Below are 12,603 nucleotides of genomic sequence, written 5' to 3'. Positions count from 1 at the left end.
ATTTCTGCAAAAGTGACTTTTTTAACATTGCTTATATATATTTTGTGACATTCCTGCAAGTGTCAGTATTTAGCATAAAAAATGTCTGTGGTAAACATGGCATTTAAATTGAGCTTTTGTGTCTTTACAAACTGCAGGATGTCATAGAGTCATGCAGTATTCAAGTGCTTTACTGCTAAATAAGTATCTCCTTTTGTTTCTTATATGCAACACAACTTTGATCTCCCACCCTAGGTCCTAAAAATAATGATGAAATAAATAACAAGGTAACAGCCTGTTTATTGATTGTTGGCATAAATTAATGAGGACAATAAGCTAACTCCTCTTCAAGAACTGTCGTGGGATTTTTATATAAACCTAAGTCTGCAGACAGGGTATTGGCTTAATGTCTGAATAAGAAGCATTATGGGTAATCCACGATTGAGGAAGGGGAAAAATTATGCTTGTAAGAGGTGCTGTTTTTGTGAGGTGTTTTTGTGAGGTATTTTCAGCATTGGAGCAGATATCCTCAAATTCTAGGAGCAACAATCACTGTTTTATAAGCTCTTGCATTGTTTTGGAACTTTTTGGGGGGAAAAAAATCAAGACAATGACTCTTTAAAAAAAGGAGGAAGGGAGAGAAAGACGGTGACCACATGGTGGGAAGTGAATCAACAGAGAAAGAAACCTACACTTATGTCTGACCCAGCAGTAAACCTTCACATGTACTGTCTCTGCTTTTTGTCTTTAAGTACAGGTCATTCTGCTATGACATATGTTTTAATGCAAATTCACTGTAACGCGATTGCCAAATTGAGGGGCAATGTTTCTAAAGCATGAACTTCGCCAACACTTAAGCACAGTTTCTAAAGTGCACTTTTTCTATAATGTGGGGTTACACAAGAACACAGCAATCTCATTATAGAGGAACTACATGTACCTTTTGGGCATCAGAGTTCATCGAAGAAAAATAAGCAAACAGTGAAATTCACAGCTGTCATGTATGTGTGCAATGAACTGCCAGAGGAAGTGGTGGAGGCTGGTTCAGTTACAATATTTAAGAGGCTTTTATGGGTGTATGAATAGGAAGAGTTTAGAGGGATATGGGCCAAATGCTGGCGAATGGGACTACATTTATAGGATATCTGGTTGGCATGGTTGAGTTGGACTGAAGGGTGTGTTTCTGTGTTGTTTATCTCTGAGTCTATGACTCTAAGAGATCATTTCTGGCAATGCAGCACTCAGAAGACCATACTGAAGTGTCAGTCTGGGTTCAATTGTCCAATTTCTGAAGTGAGGTTTAAACCCATTGTCTTCTGACTTCAGAGGTGCCACCATTGAGGTGAAGTTTATTTTAAGTGGAGGTACACAAAAAAACTCCATTTTGTACATTTGAAATGAGAATTTTTATTTTAAAAGAATTGTCAGTTGGATTTTGTTTTTAAATGCTATTGGCTTGCAGCTTCCAAGCAACGGGACATGTTTAAAGTCATCACATTTGTCAACTGTGTCAAAGGCTGCTTTCAGTACCAGAAAACTGGAACAATCCTTTCACAAAGATATTAATGGAAAGGAAATGTTCATTAACGCTAGCAATTGGCCTCTTGAGATTGATGCCAGCTTTTTAAAATTCACAAGCAACCTGTGCTCAGTCTTCAACCATGCAAGTTTAAATTAATGGGATGAGAGGAACCTAAGACATACCTGAGAAAATATCGTATGACGCATATCATTGGGGAGAGAGTGGTTTTTCACAAAAATTAGCTGCTGGTTTTCAAAATCCTATCTTTTTTCAAGATTAATTAACGCATCCTTTTTATGCATTTGTTTTAAAAGCAGTTAGATTTCCTTTTAAAACTAAATGTCACGTGCTTTCTTTTGATGAATTCATGGAGATTGTGCTAACAGTAAAAATGTACATTTTCATCTAATTTTTATGATCTTTATGGGCTTATCTTCTAAACTTAGTATACATTGATTTTTGATTCTCAATTTTTGAAGTCAAATGGTAAGAGTTTCATTGATGCTCTGTAGATGTAGGACTTTTGAAGGTTGACAAAGATTCTTTTTTAAAGTTACATAATAATGTATCGTGCTGATGAATGGGCAAAAAATAAATCTTTTACCAGGCTTTAAAACATAACATGATGTTAGCTTGCCACTCAGTATTACCTGTCAAATTAGCTTGGGCAAATTTTAATAAAAATCCTGATGGAGTGAAAACACCAAATGAAATACATTGCACGTAACCTCATTGTGCTAGTCCCTTTAACTCTTAGAATTAATTTAACTTTGTAAAATGTTTATTTTCTGAGGTTTGCAAGATTAGTTTGAAATTTGTCTCCACCATTATCCTCCTTATGCTTTGACTTGAGCCTTTTTAATTTCCTGGATTATGTCTTGTATGAATATTTTAATATAGTACTTATTTAGTTTGACTAGAGACTTAATGCCATCTCATGTTCAGAAACAAATAAATATTCTAATTTAAAATTTGCACAGAAGTATTGGATTTAAAACTGGCACCTCATGCACACTTGATCTTACTGATTACACCTTTAATAGCTTCTGTGGTTTTCATAGCACACAAGTATTTTCATAGGCTTTGAAGTACTTTTGGAACATAGTCCTCATTGCAATGATAGGGAATCATGGCAACCAATTCATATATGACAAGATCCCACAAACAGCTGTAAAAGAAACTGTCAAATACTGTAGTTCAGTGATTATGCTAGAGAGTTCACTGTCAGTCTCGGTACAGTCCTCGACTAGATTACTATTAGAATCATAATATCGTATGGAATTATAAAACCCCTATAATGGAAAGAGGCCATTCAGCCCATCGAGTCCATGCTGACTCTTTGAAGGGCATCTCACCCTGTCCCATAACCCTGCATTTCCCATGGCTAATCCACTTAGCCTGCACATTCCTGGACGCTATTTAGCAATTGTACCGTGGCCAACCCACCTAACCTGCACACCTTTGGATTGTAGGAGGAAACCGGAGTACCTGGCAGAAGCCCATGCAGATAAGTGGAGAATGTTCAGACTCCACACACGGTTGCTAGAGGCTGGAATCGAATCCAGTCCCTGGCACTGAGGCAATAGTGCTAATCACTATGCCACCATGCTGCCCCTATGAAATTGCTGACTTACACTTAAAATGTGTATATCATGTGCCTACTATGAAATTATTTACATAAATTTGAGAAAGTATGGAGGAATTTGGTATAAAGGCTCAAGTAACAGTATATCAATGTGATAGTGTCCCAATATCTGGGTTAGATAATCTAGGTTCAAGTTCCACTTGCTCCAGAGGTGTGTCATATCAGGTTCTGAGCAGGCTAATTAAAAGTACTTATCAATCCCTTTGTATGGTGCTAAGTTATTGACCTATATTGCGTGCTTAAGTGCCTGTAGGGTGTTTGGAATTCACTCTTTTGCCTCGAAATTAAGAATGATTAGAACTAGCACCTTGGCTCTTCCTTTGCCTCCTTTTAAAAGATAGATTATAGCAACTTCTTTATATTGTGACTTAGTCATTGTGATCATGTAAAATTACACTATTTCAAGGGCAAATGATCTAACGCACTGCTCTTATTTATTTCCGTTTTGAAGACCTTTTTTATAACCTTCAGTAGTTATCAAGAAATAACTACTTATTTGCTTTTAAAGACAGAAAAAGGCCAGAAGGACTTGTAGCTTGAAACTGTCTACTAATTTGATGATTTTTGTCTTAATTCAGGCACATATCCCTGACACTTCCAGCTAGCTTCCGAGGTAAGATGCATGGCACAAGACCTGACTTTGAACACCAGACCTCCAACCTATACGCTATATCAGGTGAGTGTTACAACATGTGGAAACCCAGCACCAAAATGCTCCAGTTTCAGATTAAACACTATTATGTATCATATTAACATATTTTGGAACTATTGTTTTTAGTGGCACAAATCTAAAAATAAACTTGCAATACCATTATCTAGCTCGAGTTCCCAGGTGTCATGAAGTCACCTGAAGACATTAATGTGATGTAATGTAAATCATATCCAGCTGCTTCCTTTTCATTGCTCACCCTTTTGACCTCGAGTGCCAAAGGGTTTTTTTGTATCCATATTTCTAGTGAATATTTGTATACAAAAATTAAGGTGACAGAGGATTATGTTTTATTATATACAGTTCCTTTACCTTATTTTCAGACTTCCTTATTTGCTCTCAGTATTACTGATTTGAACCTTTCAGCTGTCAAGCGTAAGACTATTTTGCACATGTTTCTCTAAAAAAAAGTAGTTTGTTCCTATGTTCTGAAAAGCAATCTGGCAATTTTAGGAATGCCTTGTATTGTCTTCTCTGCAAGACTAACAAGTAAATGAATTCTGAACTGTCAGGCTCCTATTTGGATTGCACAGGTATAAAAGGTAAAGTGTTTAGGGCATAACTAGCTGAGTGCTTAACAAATGGAGGTGAAAAATTAACTATTTGATCTGATCTTTGGATTTTTAAAGAAATTATATTTATTCAGCAAATTCTATGTTTTGGTGATTATGATGTTTTTCTAACTTGACCTTTATTCCAAGTTTTCATATGCTGTCAAGGATTGGAGCATAACTGTTTAAACTATTGGGTTTTACACTCGAAAGATTCTTGAAGAATTTAAAAAACCATATTTTTCTAAGAAGTTTACTTGATTTTAATAAGTGTCCTGGTTCCATTCACTTCTAAGGCTGGGGGGTGGGGAGTTGTTAATAGCTGAAACTTTGTAAATTAACAGGTTTACCATTAATCATATGTTTTATATTTGTTACTATGGTGATGTTGACAGGTGGGCAGGTTTATTCTTGAAAAAACATGTGGGTGCTGTCAGGCATCAGGAAGCAGGTTTGTTGGGATTGATGAATTGCCTGCTCCCTTGATTAAGCCTTCAGTCACTCGCAACAGCAAAACCAGGAACAGGATTTGGAATAGAATGTGTCAAATTCATTTGGTTCCAGGTTGTTGCAGATGTTGGAGCTAGTGTCATATATTAACAAAAAAAATGTGAATTTTGACACTTCTCCTGTTTGTGCATTATTTGCTTATTGGCAGGCATAGTGAAAAATATTGAAACCTTGGATCTGTCTCCTCTCGATTCAAGCTGTGCTTGGAATTCTGTCGTTACTGGGAGGCATGGATCGTATCATGAAAGAACAGACCAATAGTTTTCAAACTGGTGTGGAGTTTTTTAGTTGAAAAAAAATTGATAGAACTCTTTTAGTCGGTGTTCTTTTCATGCCAGGTATGTGCCATAACCATCTAATTAATATAATTAGGTCTAATCCTTTCTTCTTTGAAGAAACTGTGACTTGCTCGCTTTTTAAAGAAGCATTATCAATTCATAAATTGAAAGGCTTTTTAAGCTGTGGTATCAGAACTGTTTAGCTAGTAGGATGACGATTTATAATTTGCCTGACATGCAGTTTCTGCCTGCAGCCTAAATTGCACATATAGCAAGTGAATACAGTCCCATCAGTCTTTGACAGTCTCAGATAAAATTTAAGAAATGATTTTGTTTGGGTTCCTCTCGTCTCCTTTGTGGAAGCCCTGCCCCTTGAATTGTATCAAAGCCTTATTCCAAACTATTTATTAAAATATCACTCTCCACTGAACATTATATCGTGCTCCTCTCCACGCATGATGTCTGGCTCCTACTCCTTTGTCTTCATGCTGTTTCCTTGATAACAGTTACAATGCTGCAGGGGAAAAGGCTCTTTTCTTTTGGACTGAAAGAGGTAAGGAAGGTTAAAAAGTGAAGAAAGGGAGAATAGAAAAGAGAAATTTAAGAAATGAAAGCTGAGAATGAAAGAGAACAACACTGAAGGAGAACAAAAAAACAAATGAAGTGAAGGGGAGCAACATACAGAATTGGAGGACTTGAAGAGAGAAAATTGAGAGGTGGGGAGAAAAGGAAATGAAGGTTATTTGTATTTTTGCAGAGCTACAACTAAGAATGTTCAGATAAGGAGAAAAGAGGTTTGAGTCTGTTCCATAAAGTCTCTGAGAATCACTGAATCAGATTGTTGGTTCAAAGCAACCTGAGTAAAAGGACTTCATGATAAGATTTAGAGTCATAGAGATGTACAGCATTGAAACAGACTCTTTAGTCCAACGCGTCCATGCCGACCAGATATCCCAACCCAATCTAGTCCCACCTGCCAGCACCCGGCCCATATCCCTCCAAACCCTTCCTATTCATATACCCATCCAATTTCTTCAGACCTAACCTCCGTTTTCTCAGTGGTTGTGCGCAGGAAATACCTCTGAGAATGGCAAGACTTTTCATTGATGCATAACCTACCATGGTCGATAAACAGCTGAGAGTGACACATATGAAGTTCTTAAAATGTGCATTCTTATACAGGCTAATTTGCAGAGAGCAGCTATTTCAAAACAGTTGCAAAAAATGTCTGTTCACTATCACTATTAAGACCGTGCCTTTTTCCTCTGAATTGCTACTATAAGCAGAAGAAGTGGACTTATCTTTTAGCTGCCGTACATCTCTTTTGATAGTGAATCCTGTATGCTATTCCGCTGTCCCTGTTTCCACTATTACATTATCAATTTTCCTATGATATCAGCATGAACTGACTTAATTCAAACACTCTTCGCTATGGACAATGGTCAATGGTTCCCAAATTTGGCAGTGCTGGTTAGGTTTATTAGTAGATGGAGTAGCAACACACAGTAAACATTGATTTGATTTTAAGTCACCTTTTGAGCCAAGTTGCCAGTTTCATTCAAAGCTCTTGTCTAATTGAAGTTTTAATGCAACTAGTAGCTCTTTAATTGAAGGGTCAGCATACTGTTACTAATTAAAAACTGCAGATTTTTTTTGTGGTAAATGTTTTGAGTAGTATATGTTTCCACAGCTTCTACAGCACAAATAATTAGCCACTTTATTGCTCCATAAATTACATATTTTTCAAAGGACTAAAATGACACAAACATATATTGGTTTCAACGGGTTTTTACAACCAATAACTGTAACAGCTGTCTCATACTCCATCAATATGAGACATTAAAGCATTATTGCTCAAGGAATTTATTAAGAAATGCATTCTCCACTGTAAAATCTCCCAAAATGACGCACATAAACCTCTGTACTGCTGAGTTGAGCTCAATATATGTCAATTTGTTAAAGACACCCATTCTAAAAAAATAATTATGCAAACTATCAGCTAAACAGTAGGTTATCAAAAACGGCTTTCCATGTGAAAATCGCTGAAATTGTGCAGCTTGTGCATAGAAATATTTTATCAGAAACCCATGTGTAAAAACCATATTAAGAGAATTTATTGTAGATTGCACCTGCACATTATTCTCAGCTTACCATTTTGAATTAAAATGTTTCTAATAAAAAGAAAAATGTCTGCTTCAAGTTCCAACTTGGGATGATGACCTCAGCTGGAGATGACCATTCTCCACAATGTATTCAATCTTTCTTTAGGGAGAGATGATTATCCTGCACTTGACTATGAATGGGAAGGGTTTGGAGGGATATGGGCTGGGTGCTGGCAGGTGGGACTAGATTGGTTGGGATATCTGATTGGCATGGACAGGTTAGACCAAAGGGTCTATTTCCATACTGTACAACTCTATGACTCAAAAGCGATAATTTTATCAACAGTGGACACTGAATTTGTGTCTCGAATTACCATGGACTGGAACTAATGCTTGAAGTGACTGTGCCACCAAACCGCTTTGTTTAAAAAATAGTCTAGAAAACTATGGCTGAAATTTGTTGTGAATCTGGTTCATCTGAGATACATGGACAGACGTTAACATAGGATCTATAAATGGCTAGGAAATACATGTCCATAATGTCTTTGAATCTATAGCTCAGTTTCACTGGAAGGTCTCTCCAGGGAGCTTTTGCTACTAAATTGTGGAACTCAAAGTGGCATCCTTTGGGAACATTTATTTCCCATTGTCAAATAAAGCTTTCTGCTTCCGCTACGTAACTATTTTTGGACTCTAAGTTTTTTTGTAAAATCTCTAAAAGGTAGGACTACTGAGCTAAATGCTGCAGATCTGGAAGTTTGATTCAGAATTTGAAAGAAATTATCTCAGTTAAAACCTGTTACAAAGGCAGAGAGAAAATGACAAAAGGAAGGAAAATCTGTGTTAAGGTGAATGGCAGGAAAAATACAATCATAAAAGGGGTAATGGAGCAAGTCTAAAGGAGGTGATAATGAAATAAATAAAGGAACAAAAAATTGGACTGGAATCTAGAGGTGGTGTAAGTGGGAAAAGCTAAATCAATACAAACAGTGGTTGCTCAGAAATAAAATAGAGGCAGAGAGTATGATCTGAAATTATTGGAACTCAATCACGAGACTGAGATTGTCACAGCCAGATCTTCTTTTGATTGGGGCTATGTGGAAAATTGCCGAGGTATTTTCTGTACCCAAAAACAGGACAAATCCAAACCAGCCAGTTAACACCCCTTCAGTCTACACTCAATCATCAAGCAATGGAAAGTGTCATCAACAGTGCTATCAAGCAGCACATGCTCAGCAATAACCTGTCAATGTCATTACCATCACTGAATCTCTGCTATCAATGTCCTGGGGCTACCATTGATCAGAAGCTCAACTGGACTCATTGTATAAATTCACTGGCGACAAGAGAAGGTCAGAGGCTAGGAATACTGCAGTAAGTAACTCACTCCCTGACTCCCCAAAGCCACTCCAACATCTGCAAGGCAAATAAAAAGGAGTGTGATTAAATACTCCACATTTGCCTGGAGGAGTGCAGCTCTAACAATATTCAAGAAGCTTTACACAAACCATGACAAAGCGGCCTTCTTAATTGGCACCATATCCACCCTCTCCAGCACCGATGTTCAGTAGTAGTAATAGTGTGTACTAACAACAAGATGCATTGCTGAAATTCTCCAAATGTTCTCAGACAGCACCCTCCGAACCCATGACCACTTCCATTTGGAAGGATAAGAGCTGCAGGTACATGGGAATACCAGCCTGCAAGTTCTCCCCAACCCACTCACCATCCTGATTTGGAAATAGTTTGCCATTGTCAATGGGTCAAAATCCTGGAATTTCCTCCCTAACAGTATTGTGGATCTACCTACATCATATGGACTGAAGCGGTTTAAGATGGCAGATCACCACCTTCTCGAGGAATGAGCAATAATTGCCGGCCAGCCTTCTACACCCATGTTTATTTAATAAAAAACAAAAGCACGACACCAAGAACTAATGAATCCAAGTGGAGTGGAGAGGGAATTTAAGATGATACAGTGACTGAAAGCCAAAGGCTGTATTTCTGAACTAAGTCGGGGCTTCCTGCAAAGAGATATCTCAACCTGTATTTGTTACTCATTCCCCAACCCACCCCTGTGTAAAAATGAAAGGCACAATGCACTGCATTGAAAGATGTAGAAGTAAATATAGAAGTGAAATGAATGTTCAGGACCTTGGACAGTGAGAATGCTGGCAATTAGAGTCACAGAAATGTATAGGATGAAAACAGCCCTTCAGTCCACATTGTACATGCCAACCAGATATCCTAACCTAGTCTAGTCCAATTTGCCAGCACTTGGCCCATAATCCTTCTAAACCCTTCCTATTCATATACTCAGCCAGATGTCTTTTAAATATCATAATAGTACCAGCCTCCACCACTTCCTCTGGAGTTCATTCCATACATGTACCACTTTCTGCATGAAAATGTTGCCCCTTAGGTCTCTTTTAAATTTTTCCCCTCTCACTCTAACTTTATGCCCTCTAGTTCTGGACTCCCCCACCCCAGGAAAAAGACTTTGTCTATTTATCCTAACCATGCCCCTCATGATTTTATAAACTTCGATAAACTTCCGGCACTCCAGGGAAACAGTCCCAGTCTATTCAGTCTCTGCCTGTAGCTCAAATCCTCCATTCCTGACAACATGCTTGTAAATTAGATTATTTACAGTATGGAAACAGGCCCTTCGGCCCAACAAGTCCACACCGACCCGCCGAAGCGCAACCCCCCCACCCCCTCAGACCCATTCCCCTACATTTACCGCTTCACCTAACATTACGGGCAATTTAGCATAGCCAATTCATCTAACCTGCACATTTTTGGACTGTGGGGGGGAAACCGGAGCACCCGGAGGAAACCCACGCAGACACTGGGAGAATGTGCAGACTCCACACAGTCAGTCACCTGAGGCAGGAATTGAACCCGGGTCTCTGGCGCTATGAGGCAGTAGTGCTAACCACTGTGCCACCGTGCTGTCCACTAATCTTTTCTGAACCCTTTCAAGTTTCACAACATCCTTCCAAAAGGAAGGAGACCAGAATTGTATGCAATATTCCAAAAGGGGTCTAACCAATGTCTTGTACAGCCGCAACATGACGTCCCAACTCCTATACACCGGGCTCTGACCAATAAAGGATAGCATACAAAATGCCTCCTTCACTATCCTATCTACCTGTGACTCCACTTTCAAGGATCTATGAACCTGCACTCCAAGGTCTCTTTGTTCAGCAACACTCCCTATAACCTTACCATTCAGTGTATAAGTCTTGCTCTGATTTTGTTTTCCATAATGCAGTACCTCATATTTATCTAAATTAAACTTCATCTGCCACTCCTCAAACTCGCTAACTATACCTCCTATGTTCACATCTAAATGATTCATATAAATGACAAAAAGCAGTGGGCCCAGCACCGATCCTTGTGGCCCTGACTTTCTTGGTAAACAGGCCATGAAGAACATTTTGGGATATTTTGAGTTGACCAAGATATCTGGGAAGGAACAATCATTTTAGAATGCTCAGAGGAGGAAATAGAAGTGATGGCAGATAGAATGAAGTGTGTTTGCTGAATGTTGGAAACTGTCAGGATATGGGTTAAATACAGGGGGAGCTCAGTTTAGTTCTGGCAGGGAGGAGGATCTTTGTGAGAACAGCGTGTCTCAATCCCATTTCCATTTCCAGCCAACCAATAGTCCTATGATCCTCAACTAAGGAAAAGTAAATTGAGAGAAACTCTTATGAAAGGTTGTTTCATCACAAGGCATATTACAGGTCCTTCTGCTATAACATGCATTTCGTTAACACAAATTTGCTATAACATGATTCACGCTGTTTTTCTAAAGTGCAAACGTTGAAAATCTGTGTTGGCTGTAATCTAATTACATTGCCAACACTTTAAGCGCTGTTTTAAGGGCGACTTTTCTATAACACAGGGGTTGCACAAGAATGCAACCATTGTGTTATAGAAGAACTACCTGTACTGAGAAACTGGGAGTGCAGAATAGAGATACTGCAGGAAATGGGGTGGGAGGAATTGTAGCCAAGGTAATTGAGAGTGTCAGTGAGCTTATTGTGGTTAAGGGAGGTTGTTGACTTGAACCTCTACCTTAAATTTAAATAAAAAATTGACTCTGCCTTTTAAGAAAAATTCAAGGGCAAAGTTTCCTACAGATTGGGAGAGAAAAGACAGTGTGCTGGAGTAAACAAAAACTGATGGAAACAGCCGGAAGATGTTAATTAGAGAATTTTCATTTGAATTAATGAGAACTTGGAACGTGACCGTATTTATTATTCCAAGTACTGTTATGACTGTAATGTTTAAGTAGCAAATTATTGCTCTTCACCAATTATTCTTTGATTTTGATTTTGCTAGAAATTTGAGAAAGGTAGATTTTAGAACTGCCTTTCAATTTTTGAATAAATAGACTATGAAGTCCCAATGTCCAACACGAACAGTGGTCTTCTAAAGTCGCTGTCCACTACCAGTAAATGGAAATACAGTACTTTTTCAAAAAGATCATGCAGGACATGACAGTTTTGAACATGTGGTAGGGTGATGCATTTTTGTCTTTTTAGATTCATTTCCATCCAATGTGTCCTCCTTTGGCACAAAATAATCTAGTGAGAAATTCAAGTAGCAATATTTAGCATGTAATTTTGAAGCTTAATATTTTATGTCTTGTGTTTTGTGAGATGAGTTACACTTAATTTTTGAATATGTTTTACAAGTTCAAAGCAACCAGCTGAAATTCCATATCCTGTAATTGTACAATAGAATATTTAGGTATATGTATATTGTCTGCTTTTATTTAACTGTTTCTAATTCTAGAATATCTTTGAAATAATGAAAGCTTTATTTGCCTTTGTTCACTTGATATCTCACTTTTATTACTCAATACTGGAGATGAAGGACTTTACGAGTGATGTAATGGAGAAATAATTGTTCCTGTGTAATATTCAAACAGAAGTAGTAACTTTGAATTGTGTTAAAATCGAAAATAGTGTCCCTCACTGCAGGAAAGATTAACAGGCAACTTTGTGCTGTTGGATTGAGATTAGCATTCTCCGATCTTGCTGTTCACATGTCATGCTGTGTATTGGAACATTTCAGAATTGCAGAAACTTACAAGTGAGAGTCTGTTTCCAAGATGTGCACAGTTTTCAGGATGTCTGTTTGTGTAGATGATCTTGTGATGGCATAAAAAAAAGTGACATTCAGGTTATGAAAGACAGTGCATCACTAGCTGTAATTATTCTCACAAATGTATCTTCCATTCTTTTTCCTTTCAAAGATAACAGTTCCCCTTAAATTGATTAAAATGCTGTT

The 12,603-nt window shown here is 37.9% G+C and overlaps 1 protein-coding gene across 3 annotated transcripts in view; it reads left to right on the top strand.

Moving 5' to 3' along the window:
• Positions 1 to 12,603, top strand: part of mvb12ba (multivesicular body subunit 12Ba) — a 177,304-nt gene that overhangs the window by 96,626 nt on the left and 68,075 nt on the right. For all 3 annotated transcript variants that reach the window (XM_087998404.1, XM_043720219.2, XM_087998403.1), the window contains exon 7: positions 3,725 to 3,822. In XM_087998404.1, coding sequence (XP_087854530.1) covers positions 3,725 to 3,822 — 98 coding nt within the window. The remainder of the gene's footprint in view (positions 1 to 3,724; positions 3,823 to 12,603) is intronic.

The sequence above is a fragment of the Chiloscyllium plagiosum genome, unplaced genomic scaffold (assembly GCF_037043375.1).
Source record: "Chiloscyllium plagiosum isolate Xiang-an unplaced genomic scaffold, Cpla_swu_hap1 HiC_scaffold_21, whole genome shotgun sequence".
In the NCBI taxonomy this organism is placed as follows: Eukaryota; Metazoa; Chordata; class Chondrichthyes; order Orectolobiformes; family Hemiscylliidae; genus Chiloscyllium; species Chiloscyllium plagiosum.
The sequence above is the reverse complement of the archived record's forward strand: the minus strand, read 5'-3'. Positions and strand labels throughout refer to the sequence as shown.